At 33.3% G+C, this 27,054-nt stretch overlaps 1 protein-coding gene across 1 annotated transcript in view; it reads right to left on the bottom strand.

Annotated features, from left to right (window-relative positions):
* CNTLN (centlein) overlaps positions 1–27,054 on the bottom strand; it is a 512,321-nt gene that overhangs the window by 234,738 nt on the left and 250,529 nt on the right. The window contains exons 10-13 of the mRNA XM_016424268.2: positions 25,252–25,425; positions 22,965–23,090; positions 8,030–8,151; positions 6,550–6,672 (exon numbers count right to left, since the gene is read on the bottom strand). Of these exons, the coding sequence (XP_016279754.2) occupies positions 6,550–6,672; positions 8,030–8,151; positions 22,965–23,090; positions 25,252–25,425 (545 nt within the window). The remainder of the gene's footprint in view (positions 1–6,549; positions 6,673–8,029; positions 8,152–22,964; positions 23,091–25,251; positions 25,426–27,054) is intronic.

Raw genomic sequence — 27,054 nt, forward strand, 5'->3', positions numbered from 1 at the left:
AAATTCTCTACCCTCCCTCAGATTATTCCAAGGACATTCCAGGTCAAACTAAAAAAGGGGATTGGAAGGGTAACAAAGATCTCCATTGCACCTGGATGATATTCCCTCCCATGTCCTTAAACAAGCATCATCTGGACCTTCAAGGTTGTTTGTTTGTTTGGGTGGCTTCATCAGCCTTGCAAGTTCTTATCAATGGGGAGAAAGTCAGAACATATCTCAGATGACCCCTCCCCATTCAGGCCTGGAATGTCAGTCAAACCTTTATCAACTGGGAGAAGGGCACAGAGATGAAATCTATAGTCTATTTGGCAAAATCTCCTAACTAATGAAAAGCTTAAGTTCTAAATACTCCATTTAAAAAAGAATTTCAAAACATTTCTAAGATTTTAAAGCACCATTTCTCATTCTTCCTCTATAAAAACCCACCAATGGAACTCGAACATATGTCAAACTTTTTCTTCATGTCAGTTCTTTTGCACTTTCCTCCTATTTTTTTCTTTTTCTTCTATCTCAATTTCTACTTTCTAGAGAGAGGAGATCCTGATAAAAGTGATTTGTTGGTGTTAAAAGTTGTCTAAAAAAGACAAAATAAAATACTATGTTATATTCCTTTAATTTAGAAACTCTGTTCTTTTATCTTTCGTTTTTATTGCATTTGTGCTTCAGGGGCATTTAATTTTATTTTCATCCTTGAACCTAAATCATAGAACATGCTTAGGTCAGGCCTGGCCTACAATACCTGTTGGACAGTAAGATCTGAACTTATGAAAAAAGAGAAAAACAGAAATATGATTTAGTTTGCATAAGAATATTCTTTGTTACGTGGAATTGCTCAAGTTTACTAGATGACACATTTAAGCAATTAGCTGCCATATGAAGGAATATAAATAGATAGTAGGTACAAAGAAAAAACAGTTGGTGTTGATAATGACAGGTAATTGGCAAGAAGGCAGCAACTCTTGAAATGTTTTTGAAATCATGAAATTAAGTCAAAAGAAGGAAAATAATGTATGAAATCTGATCAAGATTAAAAATATTTAGAAGTTCATCTAAAGACATTAAAAGCATAAGACTGTACTTAAAATAGTTTGAAAGCTTTAAAGATATTATGATTCAAGAAGTGTTTATATTCCATGTGTAATCTGTTTTTTAATAAGAACTATTACTTATAAGTTTGTATTGCCTTAAGAAATATTTATAAAAGGTTTCAGGCACATAGGAACTGAATATTTTAAAGATTTTACAGTGTCCAAATGGATTATTACTCTTAATAACAACTAATAGTACCTTTTATTAAACTTCTACTCTAGTTTTAAAATGCTACATAATACATACTTATAAAAACATAAATGAGGTTAATTAAAGTGTTCACAAAAGTTATGATACTAGCTAAGTAACTGTTTACTACATTCTCTTAAACCTGTACAAAACCAAGAAAAATTATCAAACCATTTACAAAAAGGACACTTTACTTCATTAAATATTTAAAAATAGTAACTTTTAAGGTAAAATCATTTTGCAGACCTCAAGATTCATCAGCAGTATTAATTGGGGAAGGCTAATTAACATTTTAATATTAATAATTGACTTTAAGTCCTTTGGTAACAAAATCATTGATACCCAGATGTGAAATGGAAACAAAAGAAACTTGGATGAAAAAAGAAGCTAAGTCCAATGTAGCAACTAATCACTTATCACAGACATCGTGTTTGAAAGATTTAAAAACTTCACAAATGTAGAAACTCTTATTTTTTTCTTACTCTGGGATTAAAAGGAGACCATGGCACCTGTAGCCAATAACACTAACAACTTTAGGTGGCCACATACATGAAGTTACAAAGTCTGATTTCTAAGAAGCAGAAATTAAATCAATAGAGGTTTTTCTAATACAAGTATTTTAAGAAAACAGTACCAGGAGTCTCTAATGCATGAATAGGATATTTGATATATTTGTTTGTGATCATTTCTTTAAGGATTCTTGTGCCTGTTCAATTCTGATTTCAAGTTAGGAAAGAATAGTGCATATCTCTGAGGCACTAGGAACCTTAATTTGGCCTATCCTATCTCCTGTATGAAAAAAAGAGGAAAGAACACTAGAGGAAGAAGAACCTGTATATAGGAAAAATATAAAACTGTATATAGGAAAAATATAAAACTGTAAGGATAAAAAAGATTAAAAGTTTTGAACAAGGAAAATATCTCACCATTCTGGGAAAAATATTAGGTTTTATCAACACTTAGCAATAAAGTTAGAGTACAGAAATGTTCTATGTTGATGATTTTCTAAGTTTCTACAACCTTAATGTTAAAAGATTCTAATAATTCCTTCTATGAACAAAACTCACAAAACAAATTGCAATTTAGAATTATCCTGGAAAAGCCATATAAATGATGTCATCAAAGAATCAATCAACGAATCAATCAATCAGTATTTACTCGGTGCCAGGCATTGTACTAAGTTCTGGAAATAAAAAGAAAAATAGCCCCTATCTTCAAGAAACATAGTCTAAAGGAGGAGATAATACATACACAAACAGATGTACAACCTAACATAATGGCTAGGCCAGTATGAATAGAAAAAAAAAGACAAATCAGTCATTTTGCAAGAGCACTAAGCCAGGTTAGAGTCTTATCTCTAATCAGATGAAAGAAAAACTACTACACTACAGAAAAAAGAATCTGAATATGTCATTATTTTGAAACACAGAGTACTTCTATTCATATATATTGGCAATGTTTGATAAAGATAATTTTGTGGCATAAAAGGACAAAGTATTTTGCTATATGCTATCAAAAACTCAAAGTCATATGCTTAAATAGGCCTTATAATACCCAAGGAGTAACAGATAACATAACAAACAACTGAACTTCTTAATCAACAAAATACACTTCGATTGGTGCTCCCTAGTCCTACTTGTTTTTCTGTTTGATCACAATAATTGTTTGTAATAGTTATAAGTCCTTTCATCATACTCTAAGAGGGTTATCATCTGAAGCTCTCTAACAAAGGAAAAATATAAAACTATAAGGATAAATAACTTATAAACTCTTAACACATTAGTCAAATCATAATCTTAATTTAACTTTAAACTATTTCTTCACAGTTTGTTTGTTTGTTTTTAAACTTGTACCTTCTATTTTAGAATCACTACTGTGTATTGGTTCCAAGGCAGAAGAGCGGTAAGGGCTAGGCAATGGGGGTTAAGTGACTTGCCCAGGGTCACACAGCTAGTAAGTGTCTGAAACCAGATTTGAATCCAGGACCTCCCATCTCTAAGCCTGGCTCTCTATCCACTGAACCACTCAACTGCCCCCTCCTCACAGTTTTTTAAAAAATAAATAATCAAATAAATAAACTCATACATTTAAGGTCACTAAATATGAACAGCAATCTAGACTACACTACAAAAGTTGTCTTCAAATTTTTGCACTTAATATCCTCTCAACATCTTTTCCTTATTCTCTCCTTTGTTCCAGCTTCCTGGAAAGAGATTATCCTTTTAATGTGTCCTTGATGTCATGTACTCCTGTTTCTCATCCCTGCATGAATTTGTACTTTAGATACCACCCTCTTCCCAGTTTTAATCTCTCCTTCACTAGTTTCTTCCCTACTTAAGATTTCCCAATCTTTAAAAAAAAAAACTGTCACCTATTGCCTACTGTTCTTTCAAGCTGTCAATCCTGTTTCTCTCTACTTTTCCACAAATTCCCAGGAAAAACTTTTCAGACTCATTACTTTCACTTCCATATCATTCACTCAAATTTCAAACTTGTGCAATCTATTTTCAATACTACCCTTGCTCCTCTCACAAAATTCTTCAATGTTCTCTTTATTGCTAAATTCTATAGACTTCTTTTTCTTGGCCTTTATCCTTATTAACCACCCTGTAGCACTAACATTATTGCCCAGAAGGATAAGATCTCCTGGATTTTTGTGACACTGTTCTCTCCAATTTTTCCTCTACTTGTCTGGTGAATCCTTCTCAATTTCAGTAGGACCATCATCCAAGATCTACTCTTTTGGGGAGTTGTATTCCAGGACACTGTCATGACTTGGTCCTCTTATCTTTTCTCTCTGAACTCTTGTTATTCGTGATCTCATCAGTTCTTACTGGTTCGATTTTTATATTTGGCTGACTACTGACCTCTCTTCTGGATTGCATCATGAAATTACTTTTCAGATATCTCAACTAAGATGTCTTATTGGCATATCCCAAAAGGAACTCTATATTACTTTTTCAAACCCATTCCTTTTCCAAACATACCTATTTCTGTTGGTGATGTGGTCATTCTTCCAGATACCAAGATGCATAAGTAAGCAGTCATCCACAATTCTTTATTCCACCAATCTCATATTCAGTCAATTGCCAGGTCTTGTCAATTCTAACTTTATATTTTTTTTTATACATCCCCTTTTCTTCAACCATACCACAGCCACTGTAATTCAAGTCCTTATCAACTCTTTATCTGTACTGAAATGATAGTCCCTTTTTATATCCTTACATTAGCCTGCATTCTTTCTAATTTATATTCACTTAGCTGCCAAATTATATTCCTAAATCTATGGCCTCACTCCCCTTCCCAAGGTCTAGTGGTTTTCTACTTTTTTAGGATAAAATTTAAAATCTTTTGGAATTTAAAGCATTTTATAGTCTGGCCTATTTTTTCTGTACTAACTACACATTACTCACTTTTCCAAATTCTATCTTTCAGTTGAAGTGGTTTATTTACTGTTCCTTATATATAAAATTTCTTTCCCCACCTTTGTGACTTTACAAAGGCAGTCCCCCTTTCCTAGAATATTCTCTTTCCTTACCTCTACCTCTTAAAAAGCCTCACTCCCTTCAAGGCTAAGCTCAAGTTCATCTCCTGCAAATGAACTTTCTTAATTCTCCCTAGTTATTAGTGCTCCACCCAATTATTCTAGTACATATTTTGTACATAATTTACTCATAGACATGTATGTTGTTCCCTTCTTCAATGTGATGTCACATCCCTGAGGTCAGAAACTATTTTATCTTTGCCTCCCTATCCCTTGCAGCCTGTCAGAATCCTGGCACATGGCAGTCACTTAATAAATGCTTGTGGAAATCAATAAATTGCTCGACTTTCAAGAATAAGGTCAGTGTCACTTTATCCATAAAGTAATTCTTGATTTTTCTACCCTAAAATTATCTTTTTCCTTCCCTGAATAGCCACAAGACTTTAACTCTTATTGTACTTTCTTTTTCTCCTTTGCACTGGAGTATAACCATTATCCTTACTAAAATATAAGCTTCTTATTGACAAAGACCGTGTCTTATTCATCTTTCTATTCCCCAAAGTACCTAGCATAGTGCCTTGTAGAGAGAAACCCAAGAAATGTTTGAATGAATAAATTTATGAAAAGTTTCAAAGACAGATATTCCATTACCAGCATTAAATATTTATTCAGCATCCACCGAATATATTGCACAATATTCAACACCTTGGAGTTCATAGTTTAAGATGGTCTTTTCCCTAAAAGACCTTACAATTTTGTGAAAGAGCTTATAATTTAGTTTTATGTGTATTATTTAAAGAGCTCAGTGCCATAAAGTGGTATAATAATTGATAATTTGATAAGAAAATTCAATATATTCTGATTCACAGTGTTGCACCTGTTGCAGAATCCTTAGATTATCTACAAAATTCACAATATTGCTTAAAACTTGATATTCTGATGGTTAAAATTGCTATAAAGTAATGGAATAGTTAAATAGCAGCAAAGCTAATCATACTGGGCTAATTTCCTTTTGTCTACAAGAAAAGAAAGTTTTCTTTCATTGATAGACTGAGTATAATAATATGTGAATTATAAGATCAAAGAAGCAAACTGTATGTTTTCTAAAATATGAGTTTCCTTCACTAAGTTTTATACTTACTATATCTAAAAGAGCTGTGTGAAGGGATCAACATTAAGCCCAAAGGACAGGCAATGCACAGCAAGAAAGAAAGCAGCTCCCTTGTGTCTTCTGCAGGTCACTACCAAGGACCATGTTAGCAGATCCACACCAGACCCTTAACAGGCAGCTCTGCTGCTACCAGTAATTAGCTTGGACAGCTCTGGCTCCAAGAGTAGCAGCAAGGCTACACCATAATGAGCTCAGCTGGGATTAGCAGGACAGGGCAGGGAACCAAGAGAGCTAAGGCATTCTGCATTGCGTATGTATCAAGGAGATCAAACAAGGATGGCTGGCTAGGTTATCCCCTCACCACCTCATTCCAAAAATGAAGCACGGCAGTGTGTAAAATACAGGCTAATGAAGAGCGACACCTCCAACAGATGAGAGCCACATTAATTAACACAATCCCTAGATCATGTTATACAGTTTCTGTTAGTAGTAGCAAACGTACAACTTGTCACTGCATTATGAAAAAAGCCAGTTTTTTCTTTTCTTTTTTGTTGGTAAAAAGAAGATGGTATAATTTTCAAATTATGTAAGGACTCTCTCTAGTGGCCTTCAAGCCACATAAAAACCTCCCCAAATGTTTCTCTATGTACATATTCTTGAAAAAAAGAAAACTCACTTTTCAATCAATAGCTTCTGGTGTTCCCTTTTGAAATATGTCAGTTCGTTCCATAGAGTATTAGAATCTTCTTCTTGGAGCTGCTGGGACTCTGCTCTCCTCATTTGTTTATTTCTGTCAATCCTATTTCATAATCAAGATGTTTTCTTATTTTTCTAAAGTTTAAAATCCAGAAAAACTCATATACCTTTGAACCTTAAAAATCCATTAGTTATATTCCTAAAAGGTAATGAAAATTTAGTTTTCTTTGGATAGTACTTCAAAAACCTGGTATTTTTAAATTAAAGCTCTAAAATAATTTCATAAAGCTGGACTGCTGGTATGAAAGCAGAGCTCTTAATCTGACATATGGCAATACAGGGTCTATCTCTCATAAATTCTGCCAATAGAGAAAATGTACACTGTAGAGTTGTCATAGTCTCCAAGAAAGGTTATAAGCCATCAACACTAATCCAGCATATGTTGCCAACAAATCTGTAAGTGGTATAAATACCCAGTCTTAAAAGCAAGCTGTTAGGCATTCATATTTTGGAAAGTGAACCACTACAGTTTTCAGAGCTTTGAAAAGTTATATGCTTAGACGAGTAGTGTCTAAAGTTATTTTACACTTTGTTTTGCTCAGGTATAATTTGAAAACACTTTCCATCCTCCAGGAGAAATAATTTAAAAATAGTATAATCAGAACAACTTTCTCTACCATAAGTTAATTTTATCAATAAACACTTGAAATTTCCATTAGAATCTCAATTTTCAAGAGGAAAAAAATCAACTTGGTTTATAATTTGGAAAAATGCTGTACCGGCCAATTTAGAAATGTTATTTCTGCATAAAGGCAAACAATATATACCATTAACACTGCCCTGAAGGATCTCTTTCAAAAGAAGAGATTATAGAACATTTTCTAAGCTCGTTCAGTCCTTTGCCCTCTGTTGATACTGTTAACAAGGGAGCTACTTACTACTAACTGAGAACTGAACACCTGTTCACAGCAATTGAACTGAGACCACCAATTCATTCAGATAGCTATAGAACAAACCAATGGATAGCTAAGATTTTCAACATATACTATGTTAAACAAAAATTTAAAACTGCTAACTAATTTATAGACACTTATGCCTCTTATCTTTATATTTTAAAGTTCAGACTTTTATTTTTTCTTTAAATTATTTTTATAAAACTAAATATTAAAACATCTGTTAATATATAATTAATAAAAAGTTTATATTTTAATCAAACCTATCCACAGAGACACTAAAAGGCAAAATAAATAAATATTGATTTCCAGCTATTAACTAGTGCTAATACAATTGCAAAATATAAAAACTTGAATGTATTTTGTCATGTTCCATGTTATCTACTTAGATTCATATGAAAAAATTTCCATCAAGTAATTTTACAAAACCCACTGAAAACACCAAAAATGCTATTGTACTCCATTTAATATTATGGGGAGATGTATTTTATGAGCTCTGTAACTCACTTGCTATAGTTTCCTTCCAACTGTTTTAATTGCTCTTTTACTACTCTGTAGTTGGTCTGTAACATCTGCAGCCTTTCTTTGCGTTTTTCATGGGCATTTCTTAGCTCATCATTTTCTTGGATCTACAGAACACAAAGAAGTAAACACAAGAGTATGGTTAAAGAAATCAATACTATGTTTCAAATAGAAACATTACAATCAAGTTGAAATTTAAAGCAAATTATTACAAAATAATAAATTTGTCTTTAATTTAAGTATAATGACAACTGTTTTCAACAAATTAACATAATTGGTTTCTTAATAATTTGACAAGTCATTAAGTCATCCATCATGTTTTAAGCAGTTATAAGATTTTGCTACCAAAATTCTTAAAAGTCTTTGAATTAGGAACATAAGGCATAATTAGTTATGTTTCAGAATATTTTTCTTAAGAATTTGTCAGTACTTTAAAATTAAAAAAAAAAAGATAAAGTAACCAAAAAAAAAAAGAGTTTGTCAGTACAAGAGAATAAGATCCAGTATTCTTTCTTTCTCCAAACAAATAAGCCCAATTCTTCAATCCAGAGATTAAAGGCTAGACTGTATGAACTAGAAAGATTTGACAAGGGTAGGAGCATCTGTTTACCTCTCTAAAAGGAATCCATTATATAGCAAATATTGTTCTTAAGTACCTATTCATTGTCATTCACTCTGATAAGGTACAAGAAATACAAGTACATAGAATGAAGCAATCTACTCACAATGAGCCAAAACTTTACTGAAAGACAAGTACATATAAAAATATATACAACATAACTGTAAATTTAATATATGCAAATACTTGCAAAGCAGTTAAATATAAGAATAGTTTAGAAAGAAGGCATTAACAGTTAATGGGATCAAGAAATATTTAAAGTAGTTGTTTGAATTGTCTTTAAAAGGAAAGGACTCTAAGAATTAGAAATATGGAGAAAATACATTCCAGAGATGAAGAAAGGCCACTGCAAAAACAAAGAGTTGGCAACATCTGTAAACTCATCAGCTATTTAGGAAAATTCTGTGATTAAAAACCTGAAAAAGTAGAAAAGATTATGATATAAACAGCAAAGTTTGAAACAGTGGAGGGATTAGGGAGGAAGGCAATGAGTTCCGTTTTAGACATACTGGGATGAGATGTTTTAAAATAGGAAAAGACAAAATGGCAGAATAGTAGAAAGAAACATAGCAAGCTCCCACTCTGCAAAACTCCTCTAAAAAGATCTAAAAAATGGACAAAACTGAATCCTGATCAGGAAATCTAAGAAAAAAATTATAGGGAGTAATTTTTCTAGCACTGGTTAACATAAAGAGATAGAGAGGTCTATGGACAGCAGAGATGGTATCTAAGAGAATGTCCAATCCTAAAGAGTACATCAGTATCCAGAAACTAAGAGGACAGAAGCTGTATTCAAGGGCAAGAAGAGGAATCAGACCAATTCCAGAATGGAGAGAACTTATTCAGAATTGGGGAACATTAGACAGCTGGCAGTTTTGTTGGAGACTACCAAGTTCCAGGACAGAGAAAAGTGAAGTCTGAGAATATTAAAGAAAGAGACACAAGCTAAATAAAGAAGCAGTCTACTGAACCCCCAAAGGTGGCAAGCCCATAGCCTCTTCCTCATGCCAAAATCTAGGTCAGGAATTTACAGAACTCGGACCACTGAACTTGCCCTGGGTCAGATCACTTTATGAGCACTGAAAATTTGCAAGTCTGCAACCTAATCAGGACACCATGGAATACCTCAACCCTTAATACTTGCCAAAAAAGAGGAGCAAGACTAACTCAGATATTCTATTCAGAACTGCACGAGATATAGTCTCAAAACAAAATACGGTCAAGGAAAAAAAAACACATTGGAAGAATGATCAAACAAATAAAAATGAATACTACAATTAAAAGCTATTCTGATGCTTATAACACAACCCTGGAAGACAAAAATGATTCCAAAATATCCAAAAACAAATTTCTAAAGAAAAACATACCTTGAGCACAAATTTAACTGTTTCTGGAACTAATGAAACAAGAAATTTTTTAAAGAGTTTTAAATGTTTTTTTAATCAATGAAATGAGAACACTAGAGGAAAAAATGAAAAGAAATGAGAGCTATGCAAGAAAGAATTGGAAGGGACTATTAATAGCTTGGTAAAAAGTGGTAAAAATTTTGATCAAGCAATGAAATATCCTAAAAATTAGAATTGCGGAAGAGAGATTGGAAAGCATGCAACAAGAGTTGAAGCAGCTAAGTGATGACCTGTCAGTCAAATGAGAAATATTCTGATTTGGAATGTTACTGGGAAAGGCAGTTGGAAGCCAGACCAATGTAGGCTGAACCTTGTTGCCTTGAAAGAGGGAAGAAAGCTGGTTTTCCTCTCTTGAATTTTGAGACAGAAGTCTGAAGGTGGTCTTTGAGTTTTGAAGACAGAAGAAAGAAAGACAAAGTCCAGATATCTCTCTCTGACTTGCTTTGTTGTGATAGTGACTGAACTTCCAGACCAATCAGCCATTTCTCTCAATTGAACTATATTCCACCATCCTCTAACCTAAGACTCATTGTAGTATTAGGGAAATCCCCAACCCTCTTACTTCCATTTCTATCCTTTCCTGTCTTCCTCAAATAAACCCCTTACTTAAGAGAAAGAAGAGAAAGAGTATTTCATTTGACACATCACAAACTCACCCTGAGTTGACTTAAAAGAAGAAGAAGAAGGAAAGGGGAGGGGAGTATGTGATAGAACATAACTGTGCTGTAATAAATAATAAAGAGGATAGTTTCATAAAAACCTCGGAAGATTTGTGTGAAATGATACAGAGTAAATAGAGTTTCTTAATTAAGTAGAATAGAGAGGAGAAAAAGAAGATTTTTAATGACAACAAAAAGCTGAAAAGAAAAAGATATCTTGAAAACATTTCTAAAACAGGAATGACAAGCTTCAATGTTCTTTAAAGCAATAACAAGATATATAGTCCAAAAATGAAATTCCTCTGGGTAAATTGAAAAATGTGTTACTAATTGCTTCTAAAAGTTTTAAGAATATAACACCTTTGCATTTTTAAATAATAATTATGATGATAGTAGGGAGGGAATAAGCATTTATTAAATACCTACTGTGTGCCAGGTACAATAATAAACATTTTAAATATTATCTCATTTAATCCTTACAGGAACTCTGTGAGGTATAAGCTATTATTTCCCATTTTACAGTTGAGGAAACTGAGGTAGATGTAGGTTAAGTGGCATGCCCAATATCATACAATTAAGAAGTATTTGAGGCTGCTTTTTAATTCAGATCTCATGAGTCTTGGACTAGTGCTCTATCTACTGCACTACTTAGCTACTTCCAAATACTAGAAAATTTGAATGTACAGTTAGTTACATAATCCTTAAACACTGTCTCTCATTGTGAAACTTGTAACTAGTTAAGGAGTTTTTAAAAAATATCAGATTTTTTAAAGGTTTAAATCAGGAGGTAATTATTTAGATCCTAATAATCATTTTGTAGCGGTAGATTTAGTGTTCTCTTCTATTAATAATAGCATCAAATTCCTGTCTGTCCCTCCCTCATATGAATACTCAAATAAATTTGTGATGTTCTAAATTCAACAGTAGACAACCCTCTACTAAACTATCTTGGGAACACTTTTGGAAGGGGATTACAGCCAATTATTTTAAATGGTGAAGTATACAGTGCATTGCTCCAAGTACTATTAAACATGGGAATTATCAGACGAAAAGAGTACAAGAATAAAATGTCAGTGCTCCGAGTAAATGTTATGCTCATTAGAAAAATAAGACACAAACTCCAGTCAGAGGAACATATACTTTTCACATGGTATGTGACGACTTAGGTGGTATGGAGTGGTTTCAACATAGAATAGTTAAATACAGGGGTCAGCAGACTATGACTTGCAGGCTAAACGAAGCTTATAGCTTTTTCTGTATAGCCCACAAGCTAAGAATGGTTCTTATATTTTTAAATAAAGTTTTATCTATTATTATATTATTATAAATTATTATTATATTATATATATTGCATATATAATATGTATATAATATACATATATATAATTATAAATAAAAAGTTTAAATAAAGCTAATGGGTTGTACAAAAATAGGGAGGAAGTTGAATTTGGCCCTTAGGTTGTGTTCTTTCAAACTCTAAGGAGCATAAAATATGCTTTCGAGTCTACCATGCCTTAATAAGCCTCATTTTCCAGCCTTCAAAATGAAACTGTCATACTCATGTTGAATTTGTAGGATAGTTTTATGTAAGTATAGGAATGGAGACCAGACCAGTGATTTTATTGTACAGAGAGCTCTAGATGAGGAACTCACTCTCCCAATGCAGGGAAACATTTTCTATAAAGCATAAAGTTTTAGACAGTGCCCTATATCATAGAGTGGACAGTGCTTAAAGAAGTAGCTGGGGTCATAGTGACAGAATGGGTCTGGAGAACTTGAAGCCAGGTATGTCTGGCTTCACATCTAGATTCTATGCATGAGATCATAAATAATACTGAGAAAATGGAAACAATAAAATAAAAAAGGAATGAAAAAAGAAGACAGCTTCCAAACCTCACAAAATACAGGTTGCACCACAATGTATTGTTTTAAGCTATTAAACTATTTAATAGATTTTTTAAGCTTAAAGCTCCAGTAAGATTTAGGATGTTTTTTGTATTATAGACTAGTAAACATCAAAATATTTTGAAGCTGGTTAAACAAAAGACAAGTGGATCAATGGAAAGAAATAATCAGAAATATCTGAATTTAATAACTCAGGGTCCAATAAACACCTACACTTGAACTGCCTAGGAAAGAACTCTTTTCCTGACAAGAATTACTGTGAATACTGCCAAGTGGCATGTCAAAAACTGAGTTGAAATGAACATCTTTAGCCTCATGGTTCCTGCCTCACTGCCTCAATACTTCTCTATTACAATTCATCCACCACTGAGGGCCCTATCACCTCCAAAAATCAATATAAAATCCTGTCTGGCATTTAAGGCCCTTTACAAACTGGCCCTCAATTTCCCTTTCTGGTCTTCTATGCCTTCTTCCTCTCTACTCACAGCAATTCAGTAACCCTGCCCTCTTGCAGTTACTAACACAAGATATGTCATGTTCCGACTGCAGGCATTTTCACTGACTGAAATGGAATTCTTTCCATACTCATTTCTGGCTCCTGCTTCCAAGGCTTTTACCAATTGTCAGCTAAAATCACATCTTCTATAAGAAGACTTTTCCTGATTCCCCCTTGTTGCTAGTAGTGTCTTCTTTCTGCTGATTATCTCTAATCTCTAATATTATATATGTACATATATATATATATATATATATATGAATTGATACAGAACTTTTTTTGCATATAATTTTTTTCCTATTGTCTCCCCTATTGGATTGTGAAATTTTGAGAGCAAAGACTATATCTTGCCTTTCTTTGTAATTTTAGGGCTTATTAGCAAAATGCCTGGGACAGCTAGGTGGCACAGTATATAATGTGCCAGACCAGTTCATTTGACATATGGAGAAACTGAAGCAGACAAGGTTAAGTGACTCAACCAGAGTCATACAACTAGTAAGTACCTAAGGTCAGATTTTAACTCAGGAAGACAAGTCTTCCTGACACCAGTCCTGACATTCTATCCACTGTGTCACCTAGCTGCCCAATCAAAGGACAGAGGAAAACAACAATATCTATATCTATGTATAATTTAAAGTGCACAAAACTGTATAACTTTTGTATAGACAAAATTAATGAAACTATGAACCATGATCATATCAACTATCATTATTCTTAGATACATGGCATCAGTCTGTCTCCTTATGGCCCCATTCACCACCCTGAGAACTTCCTGAGCCAAATTCCTCTCCCTGGGTCAACACTCCCCTAAGGTTTGTTGTTTCCCCCCTTAGAATGTAAGCTCCCTGAGGTCTCTGTCTTTCTATTTTAATCATCAGTGCTTAATATAGTTCTTTAACTGTGCTAGGTACTTAATATGCACATTTGATATATATATATATATATATATATATATATATATATATATATATATATATATATATATATATATATATATATATATATATAGATCAAACATTTCAGAAGTTTCACCTCATATCCAGAACCAAGTAAAGATGACCAAAGAGGCAGAATAATCAATGCTGAAAGGGGATGGATAAATATAAGAATACTAACACATTGTTGTTAGAACTATCCAACTATTCTGGAAAACAATTTGTAATGATACAAAGAAATTAACTAAAATATCCATAGCCTTTGATACATAAATCCCATAGTTACTGGTATGTTTTAAGAAAGTCAATGACAAGAAGTTTCATATATTAAAAATGGGTTTACAACTGGAAACAAAATAGATGCCTGGCAATTTAGGAAGGACATAAATGCAATGGAATATTACTCTGCAGTAATGGAATATGACAAATACAGAGAAACATGATAAAAAAGACTTGCAAAAACTGCTCCAGTATTAACCAGAACTAGGAAAACAATATACATAGTGACTAAGGCAATGTAAATGCAGAGAACAATAAAAACAATCAAAAATAAAAGACATAAAATTATAATGACCAAGTTTGGACCCAAAGAAGAGATATGAGAAGGTATTTCTCTCCCTTATTTCTAAAGAGTGAGGGGAGAACATTACAGATGTCAGAATTTTTCAGTGAATTGATTAATTTTGCTGAATGTCTGAACCTTTCTAAAAGCATATATGTGCACATTTAATAATCTTTCCAACATACTTAGCTAAAAAGTAGACATTTTCTTTCTTCCACATAAATCTAAAGCTCTTTGGCTTCACCATGCTAAGATGTACTTTGTCCACAGCAAAGATTTAGTATCATATGACTCAAACTGAATTTAAATCTTCTGTAAAGCAGACCTCTATGTAGCAGTAGTTGTTAAAGATTACAACCCCACTGAATTCATTGAACTAGGTATCATTGAGGAATTTAAAAAGCCAGATCTGATTATATTATTTCTATGCCCAGAAATCTTTAGTGACTGTATAATTTCACATTATATTAAAGAAAAATTAATTAAGCTATTCTAGTTTCGCTTAAATCAGTCTTTCTGACCTTAACTCCTTTTCTCTCACTCTAGAATCAATCAACATAAACTACTAGTTCTTTTAAAATCTCATCAAGCATTTCTCAACTTATTTTTATTATTATCAATTTTCTTAAGAAAAAATTAATGAAAAATTATTTAAGAGCTTTCCAAACTTAAAGTGGCACATAAATGTTAGCCCTGTATTATTATTGTTGAAATATAGATCATTCATCAAAGGCCTAGAAGATCACATGTGAATCCTTCCATGATGCCTATCTTGCTTCCTCCAATTAATCTTTCCTTTCTTTCACTTTTAATTTTATTTTAATTCTGCAAAAATAGAGAGTCATTGGAATTTTAAGTATGAGAAACATTACTTAGCACAATGCTTTAGAAATAACATTTTGCTAGCTTTAAGCCTGATGAATTTAAGAGCAGTCAGACTTAACATGGTAAAGACAACTAGAAGGTTATTGCTGTAGTGTGAGAGTGATGACTGGGACCTTTCTTACAGCATTTTTAATCATTCTATTCACATAATTATTACTAACACAGCAACTGCATCTCTACATAATATTTTCCTCTCATTGTAATGACCTCTGCCAGAGAAATATTTGCAAAGAAAAAATTCTATAAGGATCTAGAAGGGAGTAGCTCAAGCATAGTGGGGATCCCAAAAGACTTAGTAGCTTCTACTAAAAACTAAACCTTGAAATAAATCATTCCAAAAGCAAAAGAGATAGGCATACAACCAAGAATAACTTACTCTGTAAAGGTGAGCATAATCCTAAAGGGGAAAATTTGAACCCTTCAATGGAATGTAAGACATTCAAGCATTTCTGTTGATACAGATACAAAGAGTCAAGAGAAACAAAGAAGTAAGTTTATTTGAACAATTGTAAAAGCCTGTATGATGATACAGTGTTAGCCTTTTGGTAAGGTGACAAGCATAACAGCTTTGAAAGTAGCATGTACAGTTTATTTTTTTAAATAGGGGTACAAAAGGGAAATTTAAACTTTTATATATTCTCTTCTTTTTTGTGTTCTAGTTTTTATGGAAATTCTGTCTCTGTCTCTCTGTCTCTCTCCTTCCTACCCCCTTTCTTCCTTTCTGTTTTTAAGTTCAGAATTTTAAAAATTATTTTAAAAATATGGAAATGAGAAAACATGGCTCTATAATTATTAATTTTCTTAATTTTTCCCTAATAATACCATATTATTAAGATACAAGTCCCACTCTCTACCTATCACTATCTTCTTCAACCCACCCACCTACTCCAGATTTACTTACCCCCTTTTTGGGCACTCTGGAATGCCTGCTCTGTAACTAGTAAATTTGCTCTCATCTTAAACCTTTTCTTTTCTCCCTCTGCCATGATCTTATTCTGACTAAGACCTGGATCTCTCTTGATAACAATACATCTAGGGCTACTCTTTCCAATACTGGTTGTTTTTTTCATTTATACCTACAACTCACTAGTCTGGCTCATAGACTTACTATCTACCCTAATTCCTGCCCTCTTCCTAAGGAACTTGAAGACCTTAACTTTCTAGTTTCTCAATCTATTTTGCTCCCATTTTCAATTCCTTCACTGCCCCTCAGCTACACATGGACATGGCATACTTCTGATCTTATCATGAGAGCCAAGTGTTCCACTTCAATGCACAAGAACTCCCAAATGGCCATCAGAACATCTTTTATCCATCTCTTTTACCCTCTGTCTTATGACTTAACCCTATTCCTTATCCTTACCCTTTCCTTGTCTCTGCCATAGTCCAGGTCTACAATATCCTTGAAACATGAAACCCTCCATCCATATCCTATTGCCTTACCAATTTCAAACCTTGAATTACTCCCAACGTCTGTGACCTTCATCTCTATACATGGGCTGCTGAATGAAGCTGGAGAAAATAATTGCACTATATTGATTGAGTCTGCTACAAACTCATATTACACAATCTCATTAGAGTCCCCATTGCAGCAAGGCCATTACTATATAACTCCCGAATTATTTTGCTGTCTCACTCATTACTGTGGCTATTACAAACATCTTCACCCATCTTCAGGTTCCCATGGTCCCCCTTCTCCTTAACTTAACTAAGGTGATGCCACAGACTTAGGTAAAAAGACTGAGGCCAATTGCCAAAAGCTCCTTCTTTCCCCCTCCTCCTCATGCTATGTGATTCAGATGTCTTCCTCTACTATTTCTTCTTTTGCCTCTGTCTTATAAGAAAAAGTGATCCTTCTCCTTGCTGAGGCAAAACACTCCATAATGCACCTTTGATCCCATTCCACCTTGTCTTCAAGTAGATTGCTACCTCAACTCTATTGTCTTGTGGGGCAGAGGCAAGATGGCAGAGAAGGTATATAATAGACCCATCTGATCTTTACCAATAACCCTCCAAAGCAAATTCTGGAGCAGCATAACTCACAAATAATGGAGTAAAATAGTTTTTCAGCCCAAAGCAACTTACAAGTCCAGCACAAAAGATCTATTATACCAGGGTGGAAGAGAAGCATGAAGCAGAAACAGTAAGGCAGGTCCCACCAGTGTGAAAATCTTGGGGGCAATTGAATCAGCAGCAAAGGCGCCTGGAGTTCTTGGTCATGGATGGTAAGGGGAGGGTCATACAACTGCCCAGAAGGAGATCATAAGGATCCCTTTGTGGGCTTTAGGTGCAAGATTCTTGTCACATTGCTCAACCACAGATTCAGGACACACTCCTGGGCTGGGGCCACAGGGTGAGGAGAAGCAGCATATACCAGCACATGCAGGCACAGAGGAGTAGGGGACCCTGGTCACAGTTCCAGTGGGAAAGAGTGTTTGTGGTTACCCACAGACCAGAGTATTACACACATCATAGTGTCTTGGAGGAACTGAAAATAGACAGATCTCCAGAGCTACTTCTGAAGGCAGCTACAAAAGAACCTGAAATTTGGAACTGTATTCCCTTCTCCACAATTACAGAGCCTAACTTTAACAATTTTTTTAATTAAAAAAAAATAAAAAGGCTGGAAGATGAGCAAATAACAACAACAACTACAACAACAACAAAAAGAAACAGCACAGAAAGCTATTTTGGTGACAGGGAAGACCAAAACTACTGTCACATTAATCCTCAATCCCTCCATGTCTACTGACTGCTTTCCTGTTCTCTACCAACATGGTCATGTCTCTGTAATATTTAAAAAACCTTCACTTGGTTGGCAATCATTGTATATCTCTTCCCTCTTCTAATGGCTAAACTTGAAAAAGCTGTCTACAATTGGTGCCCCACTTTCTCTCTTTTCACTGCCCCTATAAGCCTTCTGCAGTTTATTTTTGGTATTTATCATTTAACTAAAATTGCTCTCTCTAAAATCAAATGATCTTTTTTCTATTCTTATCACTCTTGAGTTCTCTGCAGTCTTTGACACTTGTTCACCCTCTTCTCCTTGATAGTCTTTTCCATTAGGTTTTCTTGGCAATGTTTCCTCGTAGTTTTCCTCCTCTATGTACTGATAAATCTTAGTCTCTTCTGCTTTGTCTCTTTTACTTTCTTCTTGGTCCTATCCATTAACTATGGGTACTCCCCATGAGTCTCTCCTGGTCTCTTCTTCCTAATATTCTTAATCAATTTACATGGTTCCAATTAGCAACTCTATGAAGATGATCCCCATATATTTATACATTTCTAACTTATTTTCTTCTGACTTAACGTCTCACATCAGCTCACATTTCAAACTAGATGCCTTGTATGCATCAGAAATTTAAAATTTCCAAAATAAAACTCATCATTTTCTCCCTTAAAACCTTCCTTTCTGGGGGCACCTGGGGGGCTCAGTGGATAGAGAATCAGTCCCAGAGATGGGAGATCCTGGGTTCAAATCTGGTCTCAGACACTTCCTAGATGTATAACCCTGGCTATGTCACTTAACTCCCATTGCCTAGCCCTTACCACTCTTCTGCCTTGGAACCAATAAACAGTACTGATTCTAAGACGGAAGGTAAGGCTTGTTCATTTTTCTTTTAGAATTTTTTTAAACTCTGCTTTCTCTCAGTCACATAGGCTCATAACTTTAGTATCATCCTGAATTTTCCACTTGAACTCATACTGTGTATTGGTTCTAAGGCAGAAGAGTGGTAAAGGCTAGGCAATGGGGGGTTAAGTGACTTGCCCAGGATCACTCAGCTAGGCAGTGTCTGATGTCAGATTTGAACCCAGGACCTCCCATCTCTGGACCTGGCTCTTAATCCACTGGACCTCTTGGACCTCTTAAACCTGGACCTCTTAATCCACTGAGCAACCCCAATGCCCCCTCATTAACTTTTAAAGGTAGAGAAAGGAAAGTATGCTACAGATATGAAATGTTGCATTAACAATCAAGAGGTGATTGTATATTAATTTTACCTAACTGTTCTACTTAATTATAAAAGACCTCTCAGGGATTGGGAGTAATCTGCAAATGTTTGTAATATTTTAAAGAACACATCAATAAAATTAAAAGTGTAAAAATGGGATAAAAAATAAATAGATATGATGATAATGCTAATGAAGAGTCCTAAATCCTTAACATCATAGGATGTTACATAGGAAGTCTTACTTGAAGAAGAGAAGACTCAGAAAGAGAATAATTACTATCTTCAAGAGAAGTTAAATGGAAGAAATGTTTTAGAAATCAGAAAACATTCATTTTTAGTTAGAAAAACATTCTAAATTTTTTATTTGGCTCTACAGTTCTGAATCAGATGCAAAAAAGGTAAAACTTGAATAAAGACCATTTTAAGTGAGAAAAAAACTCTCTAATAAGAGCTATCCCAAAGTAGAAAGGAATGATCTTGGAGGCAGTAGGTTTGCCCTTCTCAGTGGTCTACAAGCATAGTCCAAATGAAATATATTGGTTATGTTATAGTGAGGATCCTCAGAGGATTAAATGATTTTTGACTTCTAAAATTCTGTGATTCTGTGATACCCCCAGACACATTTGACTCTTCTAATGAGGCTATTTCGATACTTGAAAAGATCTGTCATTAGGCTAATCCCAGAATAGATCACAACCTTCCTATTCCATAGTAGACAATGTCATGAATTACTATGGCCAGTATGTGCACACAGACATACCCACACATTATCATCACCCACAGGCTATCACTAATGGCAAGGCTCTTCAGTTGATCAGTCAGCTAGCCTTTATTAAGTATCTTCTATGTGCCAAGCCCGGAGAAGTGCTGGTGATATAAAAGAAACTCCCCACTTTGGCCCTTAAATTAAAAACCAGTCCCTGATATAGCAGAAACCTTGCTAGATTTGAGAATTATTTACCAAAATAATTTGCTTCACTGGTACAGTCACTTAGCCTCCTGAATACAATCTAAGTGATCTTTGGAAGGGCTAGGGACGTACTCTTGCCTATCAATTTTTTTCCTAAATTCATTAATTTTATAAACAAGGAAACTGCAACCCAGGGAGATTAAGTGACTTTCCTAAGGTTGCAATACAGAACTTAAACTTGGATTTTCTAACTCCAGATTCAATGTTTTTCCTATTACCTTCCTTTATTTCGCACTGTCACCTTTTATACAAATCATGTGGGGAAAACTTAAAGTGAATATGGGCTGCAGAAAAAGGAGAGAGATTAAGGAATTGACAGGAGTTCTACTCAAATTATTGTACAACCTTTAGGACAGAATAAAGATTTGGGAGTTCAGATTTCCTGAAGGGCAATGTGAATATTAATCACTTCCACACTTTAGGGGTAAAGGCAATAATTTACGAACTCCCAGAAAAAGGAAAAATGACTATTAAATTCCTCCAAATATCAAAAAGACATACACATAGATAAAAAACAGAGATGTTCAAAAATTTTGTTTGGCAGGAAGCTTAAAGCTATCATGCACTGTCTACAATCTAAATAGAGCTACATATTTAAAGTATGATAAGAATGACCTCTAAGTGGTCATATCTTTGTAGAATATTTAGATTCACTCTAAATTAATACAAGCTATTATTTAACTAGTATTACATGCAGGCTGTTCACCACAACAAAGTAATAATTATTAATTGATATTGTAATACATAGGTATTCTATACCACAACTGCATGTCTTAGTTTCTAAAATGATATCAATTAAGTCCAAACCAAATATTTTTCACCTTAGCAGAATATTAAATTCTGAAAAGGATGAATTTGAATCTTCTGTATTACCAAATGCCCCCTACATAATTTCATTAAAAATTTCTTAATGTTCAAATATTCAATAGGCCACTGGGTTTTGGATGACAGGCATAAATGGAGAAGGGGAAAAAAAAAGCTAGCACTTAATTCCACTGAACTAAAACCCTATCGCCTTTCCAAAAATGGTCCAAATATAGGGTTAAAAAATGAGATCAAGGTTTATGAGTAATCATTTCCCACAAGAAAGGGAATTCTGAAAGTATAACTTATAGATTGTTTCAAAGATTATGCCTAATTTTGTTTTCATTCCTTTTTTTTCTTTTTTAATGAAAAACAAACTAGGTCTCTATTTTATCCAGGGTAGGAGTGCAGTGGCCTCTCACCAACATGACCCCATTTTGGTAATCAGAAACTGTGATTGCTTCATCTCTGACCTTGGCTGGTTCCTACTCCCTTCAGTTGACTGGTGGCTCCCAACTCCCAATTGGCCTAATATACTGGTGATGAATTTAGTGCAAAGATTCAATTGACTTAGTCTCAACCTCCCCAGTAGTGGGAATATTACCTAATTCTAACAAAACAAAAATGTACTGATTTTAAAATAATACATATTTAACACAAATGAAGAGTCTATAATGGAAAAAAAAGAGAATATATTTGCTTGAATTTCTGTTTAAATAGTTACCTCTACAGCTTTATCATAAAGAAACCAAACCATAAAGTGGAAGAATGGTGTAACAGCAAAAGTACGGTATTTAGTCTGAGGACTTGAACCCTACACTTATACTGAGTAAGTCTAAGAAATTCATAATCTCAATTTCTTTACCTGAAACATGAAGGAATTGGACTGGATGACATCAAAGATCCCTTTGACTTCTAAATCTATGATTCTAATCGTCTATAAATTTGTTCAATGGATTTTCATTTTTACGTGCTTTCAATATAATTTTTTAAAACTTTCCACAAGTCTTATTCTAACCCCCTTATCTTGAGGTGGTATTGGCCCTTGCTCCTCAAAACCCATGCCACTGGAGGACAAACTCTAGCAGTTTCTATCATGCCAGAAAAGATTTGAATATGGCCTCAGGGATGATATGATTTCAGTACCAAATAATTACGGGAGGCTTGTCATCAAGTTGGCTGCAAGGTACTGAATTTTTCCACTACACAGCAATTCTTAAAGCCCATCCACAAAAGCAGAGAAGGCTTATAAACTCTGCCAAGAGAGGGAGAAGAGATATAAAGATACACAGACCTAGATATATATGCATACACACATACACACATATCTTCTCTATTGGTACAGTTTACATGTATGTACATATACAAATTGAAGCATGATATATATACACACATGAGCACATATGCTGATGTACATATATATGCTATATTTTTGCTTTTTCTCAGTATACTGTGCCTATATCTAAGAAATTAAAAATATTTCCAGCAAAACCTCACATAATGCAAAACGTGAAGAATCCATATTAATTTTTAGTAATATCATCTAGTATTTTCCCTTCTGTATGGTTCTTAGAACACTTACAAATGAAACCAGGTACCTAAACTTTTCTTCCAGTAATTCAAATACATTAGAAGACATAAATGTAGTATTGTGCAGTGTATATTTGCTTTGGTATATCTTTATCTCTGCAAGGTTATCACTAAAGAGATTTTTTTTAGCATTCACCTTTAGCTGCAGTGTCTTCACTAAATTTTCAATCTTCCGTTCAGCAGCTTTAAGCTTCTTAGAATCCTCTGAGTCTTTAAAACAGCTCTTTGGGGACAGAGACCTTGAACGTTTCACAGGTGGTTCCTCGAGAATAAAACAAGGACATGGTTGAACTAGTTGGAACACTGGATTATGAAAGACATGCAAAATTAAAGAACAAGTAATTTTGAATACTAATAATGAATTATAAAAAAATCCTGCATGGAATACCAGAGAAATAACAAGCAGAATTACCACAGTGCTACCGCTAAAGGTTTCTCTGTGACTCGTTAATGAGAATATTCATTTACATTTACATTGTTTCTTTCAGAATAATGATGTCCCATTAGGGAAGACTAAAGGGTTATAGACTCAGAAATGCAAGAAACCTCATTACAAAGGAGGGGATAGAGGCTGGTCTAATTGCTCTATAAGGGTCCAAGGTTACACTTGATAGGACAACCAGAAACAAGAGGGAAAGGATTTTTTTTCCCTTTGAAATAGTTTAACACACTGTGAAGTTGAAGGAACAATATGCTTGAGGAATATAAATACAACAGACAGTAGATCTTATACCATAATGACCATATGGTCATTAACTATAATGTGGCTAACTAGAGACAAGAATATGTGTTTATATTATGTACAGCTTCATATAGCAATCTGGAGAAGGAATATGTGAAAGCACCACTATTAAGCTGGGCAGTATCTTATTCATACTTACTTCGTGTCCTCATGAAAAAAAAGAAATAAAGTTCCATTCAGAACATTCTCTGTGTTTTTCTTAATTTTTGTGAGGGATAATGATGTGTCCAGGAGTATTTTTCAACTTCAATAACATACAAACAGGACTAATAAATGTTAATTCTTTCATTTAAATATATATTATTATGTATTTATCTATACTACTCAAAATGGCAAAAAATATTTTAGTTATGCCAAATGAGAATTTTCTCTAAAAATTCTGAATGATTTTTACAGTAAGCAAATAAAATATCACCTAAGATCTCTAATTTTAAGTAGTTATTGTAGATTTTTGTTCAATTTATAAAACAAATAATTGGCAAGTGCTAAAAGAAGAAATTATTTGTATTAATAAACATACCTTAATCCCAAAGATTTTCTAGAAAAGTATTTTATCATTAAAAAAGTAACACACTTAGATTAAGGAATATACAGATAATTAAGTAATAAAGTTTGAAAAGAAACATTTTGAAACTCCTTATTTTGAGGGGGAAAAATGGTTTTATTAACTGATCCAGAGACATTTTTAAAATATCAGATTGTTACATTGATATTTTAATTAGATAAAGGTTTCTCATCATCCTTGGAGTAATACCAACACATTCAATGATTACTTTAAAAGGAAAACAAACTTTGGATTGTTTTTATATGAATAATATAATATTCTAAATCTCCTATTTTCTCCATTAATTCCAACAGAGAAGTTCTTCTGTGTATTTGTGATGAGGGAGAAATGAATTAACACTATTTTACTATATACAAATTCTTTTAGTATATGTAAACATATAAGAAGTAAAAAGAACCTGTGATTTGATTTGTGTAGGCAGTTCCCTAGGAGAAGATGCCTTCTATCAATACAGGTCAACAACTCCTCAACAATTCATAATTTTATATTTCCTGGGAGACTGAATGGTTAAATGACTTGCCTACGATTCCATAGCCAGTATATGCCAAAGGCTAGGCTTGAACCCAAGACTTCCTGACTACTCTAGGGCCAGCTCTCTATTCACAAGTTATACTGAATCTCAGATGTAAAATATAATATCTAAATTTAAAATGAAATATTTTGAATCTTCTGGTTTTTAAAAACACAGATTATATGTTGAGTTTTAGCTTGAGATCAAAAACCATTATGAGATGAAATGAATGTGTCATACTTGATCAGCATTATATCTACTACTGATTTTTAATATCAACAAAATAAATGTTCATTTGGGAGCAAAATAAAGATACCAGTTTTCAATTGTATAGGACCTGATGAATATCTATTTTTAAAATGTATGCAAAATTTTCCTTCTAAGTAATTTATTTATAAATCTGTCATGTTTTACATAACAAAGTAAAACTTTCTACATCAACCTGATGGTTATTCTAATAAGTCTTTGGAAGACAATTCATTTTAATAAGCTTTTAAAATAAGAGCTAGTAAAGCAAATTTATTTGTGAGTTTTTTAAGACCTTCCCCCAAGCAAAGTTGTTTGACTGAAATCATCATGTATACCCAGCAGTAAAACTTCTTTACCTCATGTATTTTTCTAGTTCCTGAGATGATGCTTCCTATGTGAATACTGGTAGAGGAACTATTCTCTGATAGTTTAAAATTTCCTATTTTCAGCTTCTCCTGTAAAAATTCAATTTCAGATTTCTGTGACACCATTAAGGTTTCTAGACTAGAAAGTGATGGCTGTTGAAATTCCTATAAAAATAATAAATACCAAATTATTTTAAAATAATTCAAGCATTCAGATCAGTAGAAAGTTCTTAAAAGGTTCTCCTTACTAACAAGCTATTTACCCTATTATGGTCAATAATAAAACTCTAATATTCCAACTGCAACATTTCTCATTTAACCTAAAGTCCAAGCAAATGTTTTCTTAAATAATATCATCAAAGAGATTTGCAAACACATAGGAAGGAAAAATCAAATGGAAAGCCTGTTCATATTATTCATTAAAGCAGAAGTCATTTACAAATGATTTCCATTTCAATTGAAAAATATCTTATCAGTTGGGAAATGGCTAAATAAATCATGGCATAGGACTATAATAGTATATTACTTAACTATAAGAAATTATGAGCAAAATTATTTCAGAAAAAAAAATGAAAAGACCTATATCAACTGATGCAGTGAAGTGAGTAGGATCAGAACATTATGCATAGTAATACCAATATAGTAGGATAATCAACTGTGAAACAATTAACTATTCTCAACTATACAATGATTCAAGACAATTCTGAAAGACTTATGACAAATGATGCTATCCATCTCAAAGAAAGAACTTACAGAGCCTGAATGAGGATCAAATGCACAATTTTTCATTTTATTTTGTATGTATTGTTTTTATTTTGAGGTTTGGTTTTATATGAGTATTCTCTTGCAAGATGACCAATTTGGAAATAGGTTTTGCCTGATCATACACGTATAACACAGATCCAATATATTGATATTACATGTAATTTGGAAAATAAAATATTTTAAAAGCAAATGACTTGCATTTCAAGTATATGATTTAAAATATAAGCACTTTCTATAAAATATGTAATCTACCATCTGATTCTTTTGATTCACAAGTATAATAATATAAATCTGGAAAAAAATAAGCCAGCCATTCATTACTCTACATATTCACAATATATCACAGAACATTTTCCCATCAGATAAAATACTTCTAAGCCTCAAAACTTAATGATATAACTCTTTGAAAATATTTTTTACAAGAAATCTGTTGATGCTTAGCACAATCTCAAATGGAAATATCAGGTCATTAAAACTCATCAACATATAACAATTCAATATTTTCCACTGACACTTATATCTCAAACATATTTATTAAGTGATCACAGAAAACAAAAATAGTAAGTAGAATATTCTGCCATATTTGAAACGAAAATCTCATGCCTTACAAAAAGGGGAGAAAAGCCCTATCCCTTGATTCTCATGTTATCATTAAGTATCAATATTCATAGAGTTATTTTTAATTAAAGGTTTGAAACATCTTGTCATTCTCAATTTATGTTCTGAAGGACCCTGAAATAAAATAAAATGCTTAATTCCTTTTGGGTCACTAATGAAAAATATAATTTACTTCTAACTTTGTTGACAAAATTGTCCAAATTCTATGAAACCATCTCAGATTTATAGTATCATTCTCTTAAGGGTGCTAGCATATCTGTTTCCCATTCACAAAGACTTCTAATTTGATAGTCATTTTCCTCTAAATATTATCTATGCAAAATGAAATATTTTATAGTGGATAGAGAACTGGCCTCAGAACCAGTATCCCTACCTCTGATACATTTTGGCTGAGACCCTAAGTAAATTAAT

Source organism: Monodelphis domestica, chromosome 7 (assembly GCF_027887165.1).
Source record: "Monodelphis domestica isolate mMonDom1 chromosome 7, mMonDom1.pri, whole genome shotgun sequence".
In the NCBI taxonomy this organism is placed as follows: Eukaryota; Metazoa; Chordata; class Mammalia; order Didelphimorphia; family Didelphidae; genus Monodelphis; species Monodelphis domestica.